General features: G+C 42.1%; 1 protein-coding gene across 1 annotated transcript in view; it reads left to right on the top strand.

The window, feature by feature from the left end:
• The window catches only part of SLC49A4 (solute carrier family 49 member 4), an 838,329-nt gene that overhangs the window by 654,022 nt on the left and 160,970 nt on the right, over window positions 1-23,337 (top strand). Inside the window, exon 8 of the mRNA XM_044062768.1 lies at window positions 9,825-10,007. Coding sequence (XP_043918703.1) covers window positions 9,825-10,007 — 183 coding nt within the window. The remainder of the gene's footprint in view (window positions 1-9,824; window positions 10,008-23,337) is intronic.

Below are 23,337 nucleotides of genomic sequence, written 5' to 3'. Positions count from 1 at the left end.
AGCATATTGATGTAACTAAGTTTTTTTTTTTTTTGCTTTTTTTTTTTGTTAGCTGGGGTACAGGATCTGAATTGTCTAGATATAGTAAGGCCTTGAAAAGTTTAATTCTGGTGGCTACCAAAAAGCATTTGCTAGAAAAAGGAAATCTGATTCTAAATCAATAGTATTTGAAATAGTGAATATAATAACGAAGATAAAAGAACTGGAAGTAGGATCTTTAGGAAAAGGTAGGAACAGTTTACTTAGAAAAAATGGGATTTGTGGGAACAGTGCATGCAGAATAATGTTTTGAAGGAGGAATGAGTTTTGAGGGAAGGCAGGAATTGAGTGAGTAATGTAATGCTGGATTGACAATGACTGTACAAAAGATTATATGTGATATGTAATGTTTGTAACTGAGAACATGATAATATGGTTTGTTTTCATTTATGTAAATGTATGATTGCCTGTGTCATAAAGGATAATTCAACAGAGATGATTAAAAAAAGAGAGCAAGATTTGTTACAGCTAATGTCTAGTGGATATAGGAGCTGGATTGGGAGGTTGTAGTATGAAAGGGTGGGGGGTGTATCTGTTCTTGTACTGGCATGTGTTCGAAGTCACAGCCATATTTTATTGCATGGGTACCAGGTAAGTGGAAACACTGGGGTCAGTTAGATCAGAGGATGCCTTTGCATTTTAGAAAGGTTTGATAATTTTGTGCGATATGCAAACAAATTGAATGTTAAAAGTCTGAGATTAGTTGACTGTAAAAATATTGGGAGTATGTTTTTATTGTCCTTGTTGTTTACGTCTGATGATGGGTGTTTCACTTTGAGGAAGAAGCAAGAAGGATTGCTTCATTTGTTGGTTTTATTTACATACTGTTTCTGTTACTGTATTGCTTTTTTTTCCATTTAGGTTTACGGTTTCAGTCTGTTTTTGTGGCCATTTCTTTCTGTTGAGATCTGGATTTCTTTACAGGCCATTGCTGTATTTTGCAAATCTTTATAGAGTATTGCACCTTTTATTATTCAGTTGGGAGGTTCATTTCTTTACTTTGTAGAGTGGACTACAATTTTCTTTGAGGTTTGGTGATTACTTTTATATATATATTATTTACTTAATATTGACATTTTTGTTTTTGTAAATATGTTACTTTATAGTTATTTTTAGAATGGTGGTCAGCACTGATGAAGCCATGTTTTAAGCGGTGAAACTAGTCTACAGTGAAATTATAGTTGTATTCGAAAGGACTGAATTATTGAGTGCCTGACTTGTGCACTGAAGAGCAGTGTGACACGTGTTTTTCTTATTCACAAGTACTGTTGGATGTCCTGGGTTCCATGTAACTTTGTGAGTGTGTGCTTATATCTATCTATATCTGTATCTACATCTGTGGGGTGGGTTGTCTTGGGTGAGAAAGGCACTTTGCATTATACCTCTTAGAAGACTGCCTTTTGAATGGATAGAGGTAAATAATAATTTCCTGTAGTAACATGCAACTCTGGTAAAGCTGTACGTGTGTTACATCAAGCCAAAACACCCGAAAGCAATCCTTACACATGTGAAGTATTATAGGAACTAATTCATGTAATTTCAAGTAATGGGTGAATCCCTGGGATTGGTTCAAGACAGGAAACAGACATTTGCAGAGGTTAGCAACTTCCAACCAGCAAATATGAGAAATATGGTTGAGTGGTTATCGCTTGTCTGGGGGCACGAAGACTTATGGTGAAACCAAGTTTTTTTTTCTAGAGAATGCAGTGATAACTGCTAATCTGTTAAGATGCTGCATCCCAGAAAAAATGTACCCTAGGTTTCCAGCTGGCTGTATGGCATACAGGAATAAAACCCTGACTGTAACCCATGTGACCCGGCTTTGCTTGATGAGCCCCCTAAGATGGAGGAGCTGGATTGGAGGGGAGAGGAAATATGTGATTTACCCTTCTTAGTACTTTCTTGGATGTGAGGGTAGCATGTGTGTCTCAGGGACACCAGCCTCTCAGTATATTTCCAGAGTATATCAGGGACTTAATGTATTATGATAGGTTATAAGAGAGACAGTGCCATTTGAGGATTATGCCTTCTGCATGAGTGAGTGACACACTGCCTTACCCCTACTTCTTGGCCACCTGCAAGGGCTTACATGTGAATAAACAATTGAGACTTAGTGTAAAACCCATTGATGGCTAAGAAGATGGCAAATGTACATGCAGATTGTTTTCTCTAACCCAGTTTGAAATGAATGTACATAGTAGTGACAGTGCCTTTGATAGCTGGTAGGCATGGGAAGCTGCAAAGTACCAGAAAAAAGAAAGATAAGAAGATGTATACCACCTAGATTTTCAAAGCAGACAGTATAGCAGCATCTTGTAGAAGGGTTGAATCTATCAGTAAGTGGCTAAATAAGCTAGTAACTAAGAAAATAGGAAGTAAATATGACACAAAAGACTAATCCTGTGATTTGTTCTGAAACTAGTGGATGTTCATCGTGTTTCTCTGCTGCAGTCATTACACTTGGGTTATCCTGCCGTCAGGCGGGCCCGCAGTCGGCCTGAGTTCCAAAGTCGTGGTCCGGCGTCAGTTGCTGTCTCCTCTTCCCTGACGTCAGTGCGCCAGGGGTATATAAGAAGCAGCTGATGCCATTTTCTTCAGTCTTTCTTGCAGCGCGGTGCCCGAAGCAAAAGCAGTTTGCAAGTGCCGGTCGGCCGACTCCTGAGATTTCAAATTCGATTTCAGAACCGAAGTCTTTAATAAAGCTAAGTACCCCGTTGGGGAAACTTTTTCTTGCCTCAGACCGATGTCAGTAAAAGTTAATAATTGTATTTCTTGTGGGAAGCAAATATCTCATAAGGATTTTCATTCTTACTGTATTCCATGCCTAGGCCCAGATCACGACGTCACTAGTTGTCGGTTTTGTGCTATATTTAACAAACGCACTATTAAACGTCGGTTTGATTTTGCTCGCCATTACTTTGGCAGATGGTTTAATTATACAATGCCGGTGGAACAACCGACGACTGGAATGCACAAAAAACACAAAGATAAAGATAAGGAAAGGCATCCGAGGCCCAAAACTGATGACGAAGCCTCTTCTAGGCCAGTCGCCGGTTCGCTGGTTTTCAGTGAGGCGCTTTCGCAGCCCCTGACACCCACTACCTCAGAACCACAGGCCGCGACCGACTCCCACGTGGAGGTGCCTAGGCCTCTGGATACTCAAGGTGTTGGGCCAACGGAGATTAACCCTTCAGATGGGTCCGGAGCCGCTGAGCAGGCATCGGCTTCTGAGGGTGTTTTCAGGCCAACTCAACTTACCATTGCAACTACAGCCAAGACTAAACCTACATTAAAGACAAAGAAGCAAGTACAGCATTCACCTGGACAGGCCTCCATGCCTAAAAAACAGATGGTCAAAATGGCCGAAGACTTGATAACTCTGATAAGGTGTTCCCACCCCCCTCCTGATAAAAGGCCTAGGCAGGATACAGACTATGATTCCTCTGACCAGGTTTCAATATATTCTGATTCCTCTTCAGACCAGGGATATTCTTTACCCCCCCCCCCCCCCATGAGGATTCTGATGCTGAAGTATCAATTCCTTCAGCCTCTCCTCCTGAGGATTACTCTTTTGGGGATACTTTATATACCATGAGGGAGCATTTCCATTGGGAGGGCCAGGATTACTCAGAATCCAAGAAAAGGCTCAGAGACTTTCTTTTACTGCCTCAGCACAGGCCCCTTGCTATTCTGCCAGTGTTGGACATTGTAGATGATGTGTTCTCTGAATCTAGTTTAAATCCTGATTCTTTACCCCCAGCTCCAGTCAAGCCAGACAGGTACTACAGAGTCCCTGACTCTCACAAATTTCTTTATAAAAACCCTGTTGCTGACCCAGAAACTATTTCCCAGGGTCCCAAAGGGGTTAAGGCTTCCACGGCTAAGAATCCAGTTCCCTCGGAAAGGGACTTTAGAGCATTAGACAGATGGGGAAAGAAAGTTTACACCTCTGCAACTTTAGCAGTGAGGGCTCTAAATTGCCAGTTTCACATGCTTAAATATCAACAGTACTTACTGTCTTAATTAAAACAGAAAATGAGTACAAATGCAGAACAACCTGACTATAAGGAAATGCAGTATTTATTGCATGCAGCTGAACAAGTGGGGAAGCATACATTGCAATGTGGTTTTGATTCATTAGAAGCTTCTTGTAGAGCAGCAGTTACAGGATCTGTGATTCGAAGGCATGCTTGGTTAAAAGAACAAAGTTTACCAGATCATGTTAAGGCAAAATTATTGGATGCTCCTTTGCAGCAAGATAATTTATTTGGTATTAAGGCAGAAGAGGTATTAAAGAAAATGGAGGATAAGGCAAAATCTATGCAAACAGTGAAGGATTTCTTACAGGTACAGCCACCACGATTTAGCAGAAATTGGCCTACAAAGAATTGGTCCTTTCCAGTGTCAGACAGGCCACAGAGAGGCAGATACAGACGCCCAAGAGGCAGATCTCAGCCACAAGGCTCTTACAGACCACGACAGTGGGGTGCTTCAAACCCAAAAGGAGGTGAGGACAAGTCACAACCTTGCAGGAAACCGTCCCAATGACTTCCCCCTTCGAATGCCAAACTCTTCCCTTTTGGCAGCTCCCTTAGGGGGGAAACTAGCACTTTTTTCTCAAAACTGGCAAGCAATCACCCAAGACAAATAGGTGCTGAATATTGTGTCTCAATGTTACAGGTTCCACTTTCACACTTTTCCAAGACTAAAAGGAATGCCAGACCTGCCACAAAATCAATGGGCAAAGCCACAAAAACAAATTACAGCCCTCATGGACATGAGAGCTATTCAAAAAGTACCACAGCAGGAAAAAGGACAAGGATTTTACTCAAGACTCTTCCTGGTCCCCAGAAAGGACAAAGCCTGGAGACCCATTCTGGACCTTTCCACTCTAAATACTTACCTGGATGTTCTGAAATTCAAAATGCTGACACTACATCAGCTCCTTCCCATGTTGGGCAAGAAAGCTTGGCTTGTTACTTTGGACCTCAAAGAGGCATACCTGCATGTCCCTATCAGACAAAATTGCAGAAGATACCTCAGATTCATAGCTGGTTCAATGCACTACCAATTCTCTGCACTGCCCTTTGGCTTATCTACTGTGCCCAGGGTCTTTACCAAGTGCCTGGCACCAGTAATTGTATTTTACAGACAAAAAGGAATTCAAATATATCCATATCTGGATGACTGCCTGATTCAAGCAGAGAGCAAGGACATTCTTCTACGGCATCTGGCGTTCGTAAAAAGATTAAGTTCCTAGGGTACACAGTAATCAAAAAGAAATCAAAACTAGTGCCCTCACAAGAGATAATATTCCTGGGTGCCAGCTTAAATACAATGGCCCAGATGGTTTATCTCACGCCAGACAAACAAGGACAACTGACTTAGTATTTTCAATTGATGGCAACAAAGTCCCAACTCCCTGCAAGAAAAATTCTGCAGGCCTTGGGATTCATGGCATCCTGCATACTACTAATTCCATATGCAAGACTGCATATGAGGAAATTACAATGGTACCTAAAAAGTGTTTGGTCTCAACATTCTCACAGCGTGGAGACAGTAATACCACTAATTCCCTGCCTACAACAGGAGTTTTGATGGTGGGCACAGGCATGTCACCTCAACAAGGGTCAGCCTTTCACTCTTCCCACAGCCAGGCAGACTTTAACAACAGACACCTCAGATTACGCCTGGGGAGCACACATGGCAGGAAAATTTATTCAGGACAAATGGACCACAGACCAAATGCATCTTCACATCAATCAAAAAGAGATGTTGGCTGTACAAAATGCCCTTACAGCTTTCAAGGATCTTCTGCATCCAGGACAATTACTATTAAAGACAGACAACACCACTGTAATGTGGTACATAAACAAACAAGGGGGCACTCATTCTTACCCCCTATGCAGACAAGCCATGACCTTGTGGAGCACAGCTCTATCCTATCAAGTTCATCTGCAAGCACAATTACTGCCAGGAAAGAAAAACACTCTGGCAGACGACTTAAGCAGAAACATCATGGATCCTCACAAGTGGAAATTAAATCCACAAGTCTTCAGCATGATAAAGCAAAAATGGGGGTGCCCGGATGTAGATCTTTTTGCCTCACCACTGAATTACCAACTACAAAAATTCTGCACAAGGACTTATCACACACAAGCATCTAAAGTGGATGCTGTTTCGTTCAGCTGGAAAAGCCTAAATGTTTATGCCTTCCCACCTCTGCCTGTCCTTTCAAAGGTACTCCTAAAAGCCAGACAAGAAAAACCACAGATGATTCTGATTGCTGCAGACTGGCCACGCCAGCATTGGTACCCAATCTTAAAGAACTTAGCTCAAGGCTCACCTTGGATTTTGCCTCAAATTCCACACCTTCTGACTCAGCAAAACAATCAGATACTGCATAGTCAGCTCAAAACCTTAAACCTGGCTGCATGGCAGATTCATTGGCCAAACAGACAACTTCTGTCTCTAAAGCTGTTATGGAAGTCATTTTGAGGCCAGGAGGCCTAGCACCAGGAAATCTTATTCAGATAAGTGGAAGAGATTCTGTGCCTGGAACCAGACTCAAAACCTTGATCCTCTGGTCCCTAACATTCCTCAGATACTACAATACTTGAATGAGATGCTGGACAAAGGACTATCCTTCCCATCCATTAAGATTCACGCTTCTGCCATCTCGGCTCATTACAAAACAGATCCTCCTATTTTCTCTCACCCATTGCTAAAGCAGTACCTCAAAGGGGCTAAAAACATAAGACCGCCCCGGAGAGCACCAACACCAACTTGGAACCTCAATTTAGTTTTGGAAAAGCTCACTTTGCCTCCTTTTGAACCAGCCAATTCAGCAGAGTTAAAATGTATATCATGGAAAACTGCTCTGCTTCTGGCAATAACCTCAGCATGAAGAGTCTCAGAGCTGCAGGCACTAATGGCAGTAGAGCCTTTCATCATTTTCCACCAAGACAGGGTTTCTTTAAGAACAAACCCTTCCTTTATGTCTAATGTGGTATCCAGTGTAGTTCTTAACCAAACTATTCACTTACCAACATTTTATCCAAATCCCCAGAATAAAGGGGAGAGACTTCTACATTCCTTGGACATACACAGGCAATTGCGCTTCTACTTGGACGAAACGAAAGCTTTCAGAAAATCTGAACAATTGTTTGTATCATATGCTGCAGGATCACAGGGAAAGGCTATTTCAAAGCAGACCATTTCAAAGTGGATAGGACACTGTATCCGGTTCTGCTACACACAGCATGGGAATCCTGTACCTAGTAACATTAGACCACATTCCACCAGGGCAACTGCCACTTCTGCTGCCTACCTTAGAGGAGTACCTACCAAAGATATCTTGGAAGCTGCAACTTGGAGTTCAGTGCACACCTTTACCAAGCATTACCATTTGCCTCTTTATTCTAGATCCAGAGCTGGCTTTGCCACTGCAGTGCTGCAGGGCCTCATAGCCACACCAAATCCTCTATAGAGCCAGCCACCCAAACTCAGCTTTGGGATTCCACCCAAGTGTAATGACTGCAGCAGTGAAACACGATGAACATAGTACAGTTTTGTACCTACCATAAATGTAGATGTTCGAGTGTCTTCACTGCTGCAGTCCAGGTTACCCACCCGCCAACCCCTCTTTCTTATCTGGGACTACCTATGTGGTGTATTTGCTGGTTACTGAAGTTTTTATTTTTACCTTTTTTGTATGTTTTATTAGCAATATGTATTGCCTACCATTTTTGGGGGCACCTGACATCTGGGGCAAGAAAAACTGAAGAAAATGGCATCGGCTGCTTCTTATATACCCCTGGCACACTGACGTCAGGGAAGAGGCGACAGCAGCTGACGCCGGACCAAGACTTTGGAACTCAGTCCGACTGTGGGCCCGCCTGACGGCAGGATAACCCAAGTGTAATGACTGCAGCAGTGAAGACACTCGAACATCTACATTTATGGTAGGTACAAAACTGTACTTTACAGATCCAAGGTTGGAGTTAAAATGTAGTCAAAGTTTTGACTTCTTACAGTTACACAAAGTTAAAAGAAGGTGTTGTACATTATTATATGTGCAGTTCTTTTGCCATGCGTCCATACTTTTTTTTGTTTTTTGCACCTGTCCTTTACCCTTGACCATCAGGCTTCCTTCCCACTGTTTAGATTGCCCATTCTTTTCATCTGGACCAACAGCCCTTCGACCTATTCATCCCCTCGAAGGGAGGGATTGAGTTAGTCAGGAGTGGTGCCTTCATCCATGTAGGACTTTAGGTTTTTCCTTAAGACACAAATGTTCTATGTGTGACCTAAATTGCCCAAAGTGTTGGCACACACTGAGCCACCTTGATGTATATACCCATCTCAACATGTACCTAGTCAAGGGCCTTGTAGAAAGCACCTTCACATTATACCAGGTCTACACACACACACACACACACACACACACGCGCACACACACACACACACACACACACACACACACACACACACACACACACACACACTCCTCTGAAAGAGAGGCAAGCTGGCTGATCCGCATCATTCCTTCCCTATCCCGTGCCGTCTCCAACAGGTGCCAGAGCTACTAATCAGCCTCAGGTTGCCTGAATCGTAGTCGGGGCTTTAGCCCTCTGTACCAGCTGAGCTGTTTCGTCAGCACTGCATTTATGCTACCTTTTCTGTCTTAACTTGAATCTGTTTTAGAGGGTCTACTTCTAAATTTCGAAGCTTCAAAACTTCAAATGTCTTATGGTCGAGACCATAAGATCGAAGTTTTGAAACTTCAAACCATTTAAATGGAGATTGCTGTACAGTACAAAATGGTATATTTACAATTTTCCTTGCTGTAGTGTGATTTCGGAGTTGGTATATTTAATTAGCAAGGTGTGTGGGGGGTGCAGGAGGGCTTACACCCCCTGCAAAAACTTCAAAAGATTTTTTTGTTTATATATTTCTTTATTTACATTTCAAAGTTTCAAAACTTCGATCTTAATGGTCTTGACCATAAGAAATGCAAAGTTTTGAGACTTCGAAATTTAGAGTAGACGCGTCCTGGACCCTCCTTTTGTACATATTTCTGTATCATTGGTTCAGAGCAGCGATGCTGTTGTTTGTGTACCATTCTTTTTGCTACACAGAGCAGAAGTAAAGTAGAATTGGGGACTTGCAGCTGGTTTGTGATCCATCTATTGTAAAACCATCTGTGCAACAATATATCCTTTTGTATGTATGTCTGCCTGTATGTATGTATTTATTTATTGATATTTGTTTATCTGGAAAGTGCAACTGGGTAATAAATTCCCATTTTCAGTGGAGGCCCGAAGAGAAAATCTCCAGAGTTTTGGATAATATAAAATAAGACAGTAGTGTAGATATAAGTTAAAAATGCATATATACATATAATTTGACAGTGGAATACATAGGATACAATAAACTATGAAGAGACACCAGTGATATAACAAAAAAAAATAAAAAAAAAGACAAATATAGCAATCAGTATAAATAAAAGTATTAGAAGTATATTTTGTTATGCTAGGAAATAAAAAAAATATGAAAAAAAATCCCCCCATAAAAATGGGGAGCAGGTAGGTGTTGAAAGGTACAGATGAATAGTATGATGAGTGATTACTAAGAATGTGAAGTATTTGTAATATCCAGCTAGGATATGGAGATAGTAGTATAAATGTGCTTACATCAGGGTTGCATTTTCTGACACTTTGCCTTGAAAAGAGGTTTAAAACATTTAAAACTGATGTTACTCTTTCATTTTGTTTGACCTGTAGGTACTCTCTACACATCCTGTATCTTGATAGGAATATTCCTGAACAGCTGCGTGCCAATTTTCTTTGAACTCTTTGTGGAAACTGTGTACCCTATACCAGAAGGAATCACCTGTGGATTTGTTACACTTTTAACTAATGTCTTCATGGGAGTGCTGCTATTCTTTCTAACAGTTTATCACACAGGTAAGAAAATCTGTATGTTTTTTTTCTTTTTTCATGTGTGTGTGCATGCATGTATTAGGCACAGACTGAAATCACTATTGCGGTGTACATAACAAATGGGTTTTCGTCATTAATGTCCAGCTGGGGTACCAAAGCCTACCTTCCGGAGGGCATACCTCCAATGTGTGACATCACTTCATGTGTGTCAGGTAGATGTACACACAAGATCCTAAGACTTTCTTGCCTCCAGCCTGAACACAGGTTGTGCACCCATCATACTAATCCATGTTTGGTCATTGCTTTGCTAGTCATTGTCAAATAAGTACGCCATTGGGAAGCCTTCCTTTCTCATTTCTTAAACTGTGTTTTAAGTGTCTTAGATGTCAACTAGGAGGGATAAGTGAGAGTATGGTAAGCAGATCCCTTACAAAGATTTGCACACTGTGCCAGTTTTGCCTAGGCCTAGAAAACAGCTACAAATCTTGCTCCATCTTTCAGTCATTTGTCCCCAAGATCCTCAGATCGAGACTTCCCTCTCTTAATACCTTCCTTGGAACTCTGCAATTGAAATGCCAAGCTCAGTCTAAGATGGTGATGTTCTTCGTGTTTCACTGTTACAGTCATCACATTTGGATTATCTGCATGCAGGTAGCCCTCAGCCGGCCTGAATACCAGAGTCTTGGATTCCTGCGTCAGATGCTGTCTCTTCTTCCATGACGTCAGGTCGTCAGGGGTATAAAACATGCAACCGATCCCATTACATCAGTCTTTCTCACCGCGTGGTGCCGGAAGCAGAAGCAGTTCGCAAGTGCCGGTCGGCCGACTCCTGAAATTTTCGTTTTCGAGTTTCAGAACCGAAGTCTTCAAAAAAGCTAAGTACCCTGTTGGGGATCCTTTTTCTTGCTCTTAACCGATGTCAGTAAAAGTTAACAATTGTATTACCTGTGGAAAGCAAATACCTCATAAAGGTTTTAATTCGTACTGCATTCCTTGCTTAGGCCCAGACCACGACGTTCCTCGCTGTCGGGTTTGTGCCTTGTTCAACCCCCGAACTATTTGTCGTTGGTATATATTTGCAGCAAATTATTTTGCTACTCAGTATAACTATCCAGAAATGGCTTCGGTAAGCCATTTGACTACCGATATTCCGAAAAAACGTAAGGATAAAGACAGAGACCGCAGAGGTCCAAAACTGCCAACGACACTTCCGGTAAGCTAGTCGCCAGTCCGCCGGTACTCAGTGAGGTGCTTTTGCAGTCCCTGATACCCACTACTTCAGACTCGCAGGCCTCTACTGAGACCCATTCGGAGTCTGGTGTGCCACGAGATGCTTCTTCGACTATGGAACCTGTGGATGTCTCTACCTTGGATGGGTCCGGAGCTGCTGTGGAGGCACCGGCTTCTGAGGGTGTATTCAGGCCTACAGACTTGCATTTTAAACCGACGCCATCTTCTTCCTCCAGGCCTAAATCTCAACCCATGCCTAGGAAACAGATACGTAGAATGGCTGAAGACCTTATTACCTTAATTAGGGGAAGCCAGCCTTCTCCCTCTAAGAGACCTAGAACTGATTTTCATTCTGATTCTTCTGATCAGGAATCTGATATTTCTGTTTCTTTTGATTACCAGGATTTGCTCCTATCTACCTATGAGGATTCTGATGCAGAGTATTCTATTCCCTCTGCTTCCCCTCCAGAGGATTTTTCTTTTGGTGAAACCTTGCACACTCTTAGGGAGCATTTCTGCTGGGAAAGCCAGGATTACTCTGACTCCAAAAAAGAGGCTTAGGGAATTCTTACTCATCCCTCAACACAGGCCTTTAGCTATCCGTCCTGTTCTGGACATTGTAGATGATGCCTTCTTGGAATCTAGCCTTTCCCCAGACACTTTACCTCCAGCTCCCAGAAAACAGAGTACCTGACTCTCACAAGTTCCTCTTCAAGAATCCTACTGCGTATCCAGAGACCATTTCCCAAGGACCAAAGGGCATTAAGGCTACTGCTGCCAAAAAACCTACCCGTTCTGATAGGGATTCCAGAGCCTTGGACATATGGGGTAAGAAGGTATATACCTCTGCTACTTTGGCCATTAGGGCTTTAAATTGCCAGTTTCATATGTTAAAGTACCAGCAGCATATTATGGGACTACTTAAATAGATAATGATGTTGATTCATGACTGTACTGAACGCAAAGAATTACAGGATTTAATGCATTCTGCAGAACAAGTTGGTAAACATACTTTGCAATGTGGTTTTGACTCTTTAGAAGCATCTTGCAGGGCTGCTGTCACTGGGTCTGTACTTAGAAGGCATGCTTTGCTTAAGGAGCAAAACTTGCCAGATCATGTTAGACCTAAATTACTGGATGCTCCCTTAAACCAAGACCGCCTGTTTGGCAACAAAGCAGAAGAAGTCCTCAAAAAGATACAGGAAAAAGCTAAATCTATGCAAACTGTTAAAGATTTCCTGCAAGTACAGCCTCCCAGATTCAGTAGGCATTGGCCTTCAAAGAATTGGTCCTTTCCAGCCTCTTTCAGGCCTTCTCAGTCCAAACCCAGGAACAGCAGACCACCTGGATTACAGTCTCAGGCAACACACAGGCCTAAGCAGTGGGGGGCTCCCACTTCCTAAGCAGGGAGTAGTAAGACACCCCCCTACGGGAAAATGGCACAATGACTTAACCTTAGCCCTTCCAAGCCCTGCTCAGCTGCCTGCTCCCTTAGGAGGAAAGCTTGCCCTACATACAAAAAACTGGGAACTCATTACCCAGGACAAATGGGTTTTGAATATAGTTTCCCAAGGATATAGATTCCACTTCCACACCCCACCAACCCCAAATGGTTGGCCAGACCTAACCCCAAATCAGTGGGCAGAGGCTCAACAGCAGGTTCTCTCTCTTCTAAGTATCAGGGCTATTCAGCCCGTCCCAGCAGAAGAAATGGGACAAGGTTTTTATTCAAGACTTTTCCTGGTACCCAGAAAAGACAGCTCCTGGCGTCTTATCCTGGACCTCTCTATTCTAAATACTTTTTTGGTAATCCCAAAATTCAAGATGTTAACACTTCAAAAACTGCTTCCTATGCTAGGCAAAGATGCCTGGTTGGCAACCTAAGACTTAAAGGAAGCTTACCTGCACATTCCAATAAGGGAATCTTGCAAGAAATACCTATGCTTCAGGGCAGGTTCCATGCACTGTCAGTTCTCTGCACTTCCCTTTGGCTTATCTACTGCGCCCAGGGTATTCACAAAGTGTCTAGCTCCAGCCATTGCATTTTGCAGGCAGAGAAATATTCAGATATACCCATACTTGTACAATTGTCTGATTCAGGCAGAAAGCCAGGAATTGTTATTAAAACATCTGGCATTCGTAAAGAAACTTCTAAACTCACTGGGGTACACCATAAACAAAAATAAATCTCACCTAGTACCCTGCCAACAAATTGTATTCCTGGGAGCAAGCTTGAATACAACTTCCCAGATGGCTTTCCTCACTCCAGAGAAACAAGTTTATTTGACAACCTACTTCAAACTACTGGCCACAAAGACCCAGCTATCTGCAAGGAAAATTCTGCAAGCCCTGGGGTTCATGGCCTCTTGCATTCTACTAATTCTATATGCAAGACTGCATATGAGGAAACTACAATGGTATCTAAAAAGCCTATGGTGTCAACATTCTCAGGACCTGGAATCAATGATTCCTATCATTCCTTGTAAAAAGACAGAGTTCCTTTGGTGGGCAGAGGCCTACTACCACAACAAGGGGCTCCCGTTCACTCTACCCCCTGCTGCCCAAACCCCAACAACAGACGCATCAGACGCATGGGGGGCTCACTTGGCAGAGCAGTGCATTCAGGGCAAATGGAACCCGAGACAGATGCACCTGCATATCAACCAAAAAGAAATGTTAGCTGTACAGAATTCCTTGACCACATTCTTCCAGGGCAATTATTGGTAAAGACAGACAATACCATAGTTATGTGGTGCATAAACAAGCAGGGGGGAACCCACTCGTACCCATTCTGCAGACTAGCCATGGCTCTGTGGAACACAGCTTTGAGCTACCAAGTACACCTACAAGCTCATTTCCTGCCAGGCAAGCTAAATTCACTGGCAGATGACCTAAGCAGAAATCTCATGGACCCACACGAGTGGAAACTGGAACCAAAAATATTCAACCTCTTGAGGAACAAATGAAGGACTCCAGAGATGGACCTGTTTTCCTCCCCTCAGAACTACCAGTTGGTCAAATTCTGCACAAGGACTTCCCACAGTCAAGCTTGGAAAGTGGATGCCCTGTCCTTTACCTGGGAAAGCTTCTCAGTGTGTCTTTCCCCCTCTGCCTCTCCTCTCGAAGGTGCTGCTAAAGATCAAACAGAACAAACCAAGGGACAATACTGATTGCAGCAGACTGGCCACGCCAGCACTGGTACCCCCTCTTGCACAGTATGACACTGCTGAAACCATGGCACCTGCCTCAAACCCCTTCCCTGCTGTCCCAGCAGGCGGGCCAGATTCTGCACCCTCAGCTTCAAACCTTGAACCTTGCAGCCTGGTTAATTCCTTGAGCTCTCCAATAGCATCCCTCAGTAAGCAGGTGCTAGATGTCATTCTGGAGGCAAGGCGGCGGCCTAGTACTAGAAAATCCTATGCTGAAAAGTAGAAAAGATACTGTTCCTGGAGCCAGACTCGGGGGATGGGCACAACGGTGCTCAGCTTACCTCATATTCTTCAGTACTTAACAGAATTGCTCCACAAGGGCCTATCCTTCTCATCAATTAAAATTCATGCCTCTGCCATTTCAGCACATTATAATATTGAACCCACCCCTCTTCTGTCACCCCCTGCTAAAGCAGTTCCTCAGAGGGGCCAAAAATTTAAGACCCCCCAGGAGAGCCCCTACTCCAGCCTGGGACCTTAACTTTGTATTTGAAAAGCTCACTCGCCCTCCTTTTGAGCCAGCTGCAACTGCAGAGTTGAAATTCCTTTCTTGGAAAACAGCCTTCCTTCTAGCCATCACTTCAGCACGAAGAGTGTCTGAATTACAGGCCCTCGTGGCAATGGGAACCCTTCATTATTTTCCATGCGGACAGGGTTTCCCTCAGGACCAATCCTTCCTTTATGCCCAAGGTGGTGTCTAGTGTGGCCCTTAATCAGTCCATTAATTTGCCTACCTTTTTCCCGAATCCACAAAACAAAGGAAAACTAATACCGTGCACAGACAACTTAGGTTTTATTTGGACAGGACTAAGCCTCTCGGAAAATCTGAGCAGCTGCTAATTGCCTTTGCTGCAGCGGCAGAGGGGAAGGCCATTTCAAAGCAAACCATTTCCAAATGGATAGCCCATTGCATTCATTTCTGCTATAAGCACCATGGAAAACCTACTCCACAGAGGATAAGATCACATTCCACCAGGGCTGCATCTACCTCTACAGCCTTTCTCAGAGGTGTCCCTACCAGGGACATCCTAGAAGCTGCTACCTGGAGCTCTCTACATACCTTCACCAAGCATTACCACATGCCTTTTCTTTTTTTAAATCCAGAGCTGGTTTTGCACTGCAGTCTTGCAGGGCTTAATAGCTGGTCCTAATGCTCTCTAACTTCCTCCTCCCTTCCTTAGCTTTGGGAATCAACCCAAATGTGATGACTGCAACAGTGAAACACGAAGAACATAGTACAGTTGCGTACACTTACCATAAATGTAGATGTTCGAGTGTATTCACTGTTGCAGTCCTGGTTACCCTCCCTCCAGCCCCCTGACTTCTCTTGACTCTACCTTTCCTTCTTGTTTGGTATATTTAAGCTTTCTGGTGTATTTGCTTTTTGTTGGAGTGTTACCATAACATACAGTTGCTTCCCTTTGTGGGGGCACCTGACATTAGGTGCAAGAAAAACTGATGTAATGGAGTCGGCTGCATGTTTTATACCCCTGATGACCTGACATCATGGAAGAAGAGACAGCATCTGGCGCTGGAATCCAGGACTCTGGTATTCAGACTGGCTGAGGGCTACCTGCAGGCAGATAACCCAAATGTGATGACTGCAACAGTGAATACACACAAACATCTACATTTATGGTAAGTGTACACAACTGTACTTTCCTCTCTGGCTTGCAGTGTCACCCTTCCCCTTTAAGAAGAAACCTAAGAGACCCCTGTATAATTCACAGTCCAGTGTGTCAGAGTCAGACATGCCCGTTGAGGTGGTTGAACCAGCAATACATTAGATTACCACCTAGGCTCCTGCTACAGGTACCAAATTGGAAGCCAGTATGGCCCCTGAGGCCCTGCATTCTGTGGATACTTTGGATGAACCACATCTTATTATATTAGAGGGCCTGCATAGAATCCCTCAGATCCTTGTACAGGAAGAGGCCCCTGTTACACTAATTGAAATGAGAGAAGGCTCCAAACCTCCAAGGCTTGTACAGGTGGATGTCACCACTAAAAAGAAAAGAAAAAAAAAAAAACGTGATGCCCCCTATACCTTTCAGAGAAAAAAATGGACGGACTTCTCTCAGGGCTTATTTAAAACTATCATGACCCTGAAGCTGCCTTCTTTTGTGGCCCAGCTAACTCAGGACACTCCAAATAAACACCCCTTAGACTCTTCCTCCTATGAAAAGGATCCAGAGCTAGATTCTGATCATTCTCTGGATTACTTTTCACAACTTTACTCTCCTGAATGGGTCTCCTTGGACAAAGGGGACTCTCTCTCACCCAATTCTCCCGTAGACGAGGCTTCCTTTAAAGAAACTGTTCAGAGCATGATGAAATACTTTGAATGGCAGTCAAAGCAAATCTCTGAGGTACAAAAAAGAAACTACAGTCTTCTGGAAATGGATACTCTGGCCCCTTCACCAGTCCCTCCAGTTCTGGAGGCGTATTAGGATGCCTTTCACTATATTTGCTTAAACCTGATTCTCTGCAACCTGCTCCTAAAAGACCAGACATATTTTATAAGGTCCCTGATGAGCTTTAATACCAGTATGAAAATCTTGTGGCTGATCTGCTTCAGTTTCTGTCTCCTCAGATAAGCCATCCAAGCTGCTTTTCACTGCTAATGCCCTCCCCACAGAAAGAGTCAACAGGATCATGGATAGGTGGGGTAAAAACACCTCCTCCACTTTAACACTCACAGCTATTAATTATCAAACACAAATGACTAAATACCTGTTTCTGTGCTACAATCTCTGCATAATAATAGAACCTCAAACAGCAGACTCTAAACATCAAACGTAGTCCCTTCTGTCCCAAGCTACACAAATAGGCAAACACAACATCAAATGCAACAATGATGCAGTTGATGCTATGTTCAGGGCTTCTGCTGTAGGCTGAATGATCAGACTATATGCATAGCTTTGGGGTCAGCCCATCCCTGCAGACTTCAGTTCTAAAATCTTGGATTCCTCTTTGGACAGTGAAATTTTTGTTTGGACCATGGGATGCCAGCTTTTTCAAAACCCTGCAAGAATAAGTAGGGCTGGCCTTAGCTGAAATGGCGCCCTAGGCGAAGTACTGCTGTGGAGCCCCTTAAGCCCCACCCACATCGAACTCAAGGAACACCCCTATTTGCGCCACGCCCACCAATGGGTCACTCCCACAAAACCCAGTCCAGTTCTTTCAATGTTTAAATGCATGAAAAACCAGTCATGCTGCAACAGACACCTTGTAGTGTAGTTGACTGCAATTGAAGGCTGAATTCTCCTTAATAAACCTGCTTGATCTGTTGCTAGTGTATAAGACTGAGATTGTGACAGCCTCAGGGTACAAAACAATGCATGTGGATTTAAAGACAAGATTCTTGCCTGAACACCAGAATGTCTATAAACGGCTTGAAATCAGGGCTAAATAGAAGACTGTCACAGCCAGATTGATGGCCAGCTATTTTCCTTCATGCCGATACAACGTTCTCATGATATGCACTCATATAGAAGCCACATGCCTTGCACTTTACAGATCCTGTAAACAAGCTCTTCAAGTATAATGCAAAGTTTGAGTTTCTGGTCCTGCATTGAATAAACAAAGGCCAGCTCTTGATTATGGCAATTCAGTCTTGCTACCAGTGAAGTGATTCACATGATTATAGGCTACTGGCATGGAGGCCCTAAAACCTAGCCAAGAATTTCACCCATTTGCCAAAAAATACACAGTGCTATAACTATTCTGAAATCTTTATGATTTACTTTAAAATACAAGAATGGCAGTGTGTTTTATCATTACTCCATTATAAAAACTGAAAATGACATGGGAGCATTTCTGCATCAATATTATCAATTAAACAATACATCATAACTGCTTGAAATATGGAGTTCCATAATGCTAACTGAATGCACCAAAAAAACTAGCAAATATATCTATGTCTTTCTATCTCTAGCTATATCACAAAGACATGCATCATGAGCGTTTCTCCCCAGGCCGCCACTGAAAATTGGCCTCGGAATGATACAAAAAAATCCATATTGCTAGACAAAAACATTTCTGCCATCAACAGAACCACCACAACAAGCCACAGAAGTTCTGGGCAGGTATTAAACTCCTCCACCCAGGACAATCCACTAATCCAACCCCCTCAGCCCCTAGCCAAAAAGTGCCAGAGTCCATTGCCAACACCTTCAACAATTTCTTCACAGAAACCATCTAGGCCCTTTCTAGCAAACTTAAACCCACATTACCCTAATGCTAAAACCCTTAAACCCAGTGACAATCTCCTTTAGCTTCCAAAAAGTTCCAACTTCTCTCATTACAGCCCTAATCACAAAACTCAAACCAACCACCCTTTCAGCTGACCTCCTCCCTGCAGACTACCTGCTGATGTCATAGCATACCCTGTCACTATTTTGATGAACAGAACCATAACTGAAGCCTCTGTCTGGAAAATATTCCATGTCATACCACTCTATAAAGGTGGCAGCTGTATTGAACTGTCAAACTATAGACCAATAGCTATCCTTTCCCCTCTGGCTAAAATTATGGAAAAGTGTATCTATAAACAACTCTTACACTAACTTATTCAAAATAATCTTCTGGCCAACTCCAAGCATGGATTTAGACCACAGCACAGTACCACCTCAACCCTCCTCTCCTTTTCTAATGTCAAATTCCAACCGTAACAAACTATCTTCTGTCCCGTTTCTTGATCTTTGCAAGGCCTTTGACATTGTTAACCACCAGTTACTCTTTCATACCCTGATTCAGTAGGCAAAACCAAGAATTCGCTCCCATCTGACCTTACTCTGAACCCCTCCCTTAATCAGTTAAAAAAAATCTAAACCAGTATTTTAAAACTCACTGGTTATGTTTTTGCTCTAACCCTGACTAAAGCCTCATCCACTTCCATATCCCTGCAATTTTATTCATAGCAACTACCCTCTTACACTAAAAGGTTTGAAAAGAGAAACTAACATCTTTGCAGATACTCTGTGTTTAAGCTGCACCTATAGGTTTAATAAGAGAAACTAACATATTTGTATACATTTCTGTATATAAACTGAGACTAACTTGCATGTTAATACAATGTTTGTGCATATATTTAACTTGCTTGTCTTTGTAAGTTTGGAGCTATTCTCCCCTGGCCTCTGCTGAAAATGGACATGTATCCAGTCGGACTATCCCAGTCAACAAACTTAAAATATAATAAATAAGATAAAAATGAGCAGAATATTTACATTTTGCCACAGCAAAGAAGGACAAGAGTGCTAAACCAGGAATCGATTTGCAGTTACCCGTACATTCAAATAATGTTTGAAATGTGCAAGATCTATACCATTCTCTATTTTCTTTGTATAGTTTTTATTCTATCTTACAGCATGTGAAAATTCAGTAAATCCATACCCAGGAATCAAAATACTCATAGCGTTAGGAAATTTAAAACGCTTCTCATCTTTAAGTCTCACTTCACTTAGTAAGTACCCCAGGTAAGTACCAATTTCAAGTGAGATACAAGACTGTAAGGCCAAGAAAGTCAAAAACTACTCGTACATCCCAATGCACAGCGGTAACTAAAGGAATTAGAAAAAGAATGGCAATATTCTGTCCAGGTAATGTTTACAAATTAAATTACAGCAGCTAAAAGAACAGCAACAATAAGTCAGTAGTAGGCAGCTATATAATGCCCATAAGAAACAGATCACGTGTCAGCAGAAAATCACTGGTATGAGCCCATCAGCATAACAGATTGTCTGATACAGTGCATAAAGGCACATCACCTCCAGTGGTGAAACGCAGTCAGCAAAGCCCTCTGTATACATTTACTATATAAGAAAGCATATAACAAGATTCCTGGTGCACTGAGCTATGTTTTTTTCCTTATTTATTATATGGCTTGTTTTTAAACTTCCTGGAAAAAAGAAAATATTTTGACAGCTGCTCGTTTATCAACATTCTGAATATAATTAGGAAAAACATTAAACAAATAAGAATGCAGTTCTTAATCCTGACATTATGCAGCACTCGTCTCATCTCAAATTTTTCTTTGGTCTAACATAGCTGTTAGTTTCAGACTTCAGTTGGCAAATTTAGCTGCACAACCTTTAAAGATACTGCATGCAACTTCAGCAAAGCATTCCAACACACTGGGAATAAAAGTTACCATCTACTTTGGCAGTGATTTGAGGTGTGTGTGAGAGAGAGAGAGAGAGAGCAGTCTTACATATGAAGTCCTGTACACCTTTGAAAGCTTGAGAAAGTTCCAGCTGAAATATGAATGTTCATATTGCCGCCTGAATTTATCTCTAAACAGTTTGTGATTACTCTCTATCCAACTACTGTTATTTTTTTCATTAAATGCATACCTGGAACTCAACCAGCTCTGTGTGGGTTTCAGAGAGATCTGTGTATTAAACAGAAGCTTTCTGAATGCCAGGTTATTCTTGTTAAATAAAACCTTAGAAGAAATCATGAAAAAGCTTATCCCATGGAACTAGTGAATTAAAAATGGAAGTATGGTATTTTACAACACCAAGAGGTTAAATAACTTTGACTTCTAAAACTTTTTTGCAAGTAGTTGCTGATGAATTTTCTTGACTAAGGAAAATGACATAATAAAATGGGCTGGAATCCTAAAAAAAAAAAAAATCACTCTTTAAGCAAAGCACTACTCTTGAACTATCATGGCTGTTATATATTCTCTGCAGGTGATTTGTAAAAAAAAAAAAGAAAATTATGATAGAGGTCAAAAACAAACTGCTACAGAAAGAGCGGTCGTTTACATAACTAAATGCTAATGTGTCCAAGACTGGAATGTTTTAATCTACATTATACACTTAAATACAGATTTTTCAGAGAAAAAAAGTTATCACTATGATAAGAATGTAAAAATTTTTCTCACTAAGCATTTACAGATTAAGAATCAAAAAATCAAAAAGAAGCAAAGATAGCTCCACAGAAAGGTGTACAGCAAAATAAAGGAAAATGTCAAGAAGCAGGAACTAAACGATAACTAAAAGTGCGTTTATTCTGTGCACCATTGGTCTTATCCAGGGTTGTATTCACCCCTATGGATGAGCTCCATTGTAAATTGGCATCTCTCAGTGTAAGACATCTGTCTATAATAGAGGTTAAACTAAATCGGCTTCTCCCATCCCAGCTGGGATTACAATGTACATATCTCTGAAGTTCCATCACATTACAGGTGCACAGCTACTCTCCAACTCTACACCTCCCTCACCCCCCTCCCCTGAAACATTTCTGTTTGTGTTGTTTGGATCAGTCCCTGGGTGGGACATCGTTCCCTTGTAAAACAAGTGTAAAATAACAGTACTTGAAATCAATATGGAATGGCTGTAAAACTACAAATAAAAAAAAAAATTCCCAAGAATTGGGCGTGATGTAAATATCAGGTGTTGAGGAGGTCACTGCACATACTGCTACCACAGTTTCTATGCTACATACCAAATGCCCTGTCAGTCTCGAGAGAGAGAGAGATTTTCTACTATCTGCTGTTTCTTTACTAAAACTTATGATAACCCTTCTAAGCTGTAGTACTTGTATCTCATTACTGATCCTAATAGAGTCTGCCTTGCCTTTGGTCCCCCTTATGTAAGAAAATAAAAGGCAGATTTAGTTTCATGTATTGAGTAAAACTTGAGAAATTTCTACAGATGCAGACGTACTCGCTCATACAAGCATGCATTCTCTCACACTATTTTCTTTGACACATATTTTGCTTTTTCCACCATCCATAAACGAGTACTGTGCTTAATGAGCAGTACTAGTATCTGTGTGTAAAATATTAAGCCCTGCTCCCTAGTCCACTATGGAGCAATTGTGTATGTGTATTCAATCCCTGAAGTTTACAAAGCCCCAAAATATTTTTCTGTACAGTAGCAGGGATTCATAGTCAGCAAAGTGCAAGTTGCTCTCAGCAGAGAATGTGATTTATGTTTCTCTAAAATAATATAATTCATACACATGCATAAACTAGATATCACAAGACTAATTGAAATAAAATGAACATGACTATGAATTGCTTATCTGAGCACTTGAAATGACTGCTCAGCTGTGTGTCACATCACCTTGCACTCCAAAGTAATGCTGCTGGTACCTAGCAAACTACACAAACTCAAACACACTTGTATGCAAATTAGCAGAGAGTGAAACACATCCACACTCACCAACATACACAAACACATACAAGAGCAGCACAACTTGCAATCTGTATTTACCCCAGCAGCTGTTGTACAGAGAGGCTAAGTAGGAAACAGCTTCTATACATTGCAGCCCTGATCTAGTCAGTGTCCTCTGACGGGTAGCCAGCCAGGGCAACAGTCAATCACAAAATTATATCAGTCTCCGCACTACAAATATTAGCCAAATTCTACCCTCCCGTTTGATGAGACAAGAAAACGCACATCTTGAATTTATAACACACAGAAGTTTACCAGTCAGACAGCAAAGAAAAAAAAAAATTCAACGTCCAACACTCACTTAAGCTAACCCAGCCCAGAGCAGGAAAACACAACAAAGCAAATTCAGGAAATATATTTTTATCTGGTGTTCCGAATGTGTGGAAATTGCATGCATGAGTGAGCTGCCTGCTGCCTGAATTGACTTACCTTCAAAAGCCAAGCAAGAAAAGCAAACAAGGGACACCCACAAAAAAAAAAAAAAAAATGCGGAAAGCGCAGTTGGTAGCCTGCGTGGTGTAGAGGGAACCAGCCCGCCGATAATCCACGCCGATGTCGTCCAGTCCACAGATCAGGAACACAGGAAGTAACGACAGCCAATGGCTACGCCCGCCTCTCTCGTCAACGAAGAAAGGAATAAGAGGCGGGTTTGAGCTGTGTTATATTATAAACTGTGGATGGATTGGAGCAGTAGTCAGGGATGTGGGGGAGGGTGCAATGCTACAAAGG

The sequence above is a fragment of the Protopterus annectens genome, chromosome 2.part1 (assembly GCF_019279795.1).
Source record: "Protopterus annectens isolate FY-2018-M chromosome 2.part1, PAN1.0, whole genome shotgun sequence".
NCBI classification, from domain to species: domain Eukaryota; kingdom Metazoa; phylum Chordata; order Ceratodontiformes; family Protopteridae; genus Protopterus; species Protopterus annectens.
The sequence above is the reverse complement of the archived record's forward strand: the minus strand, read 5'-3'. Positions and strand labels throughout refer to the sequence as shown.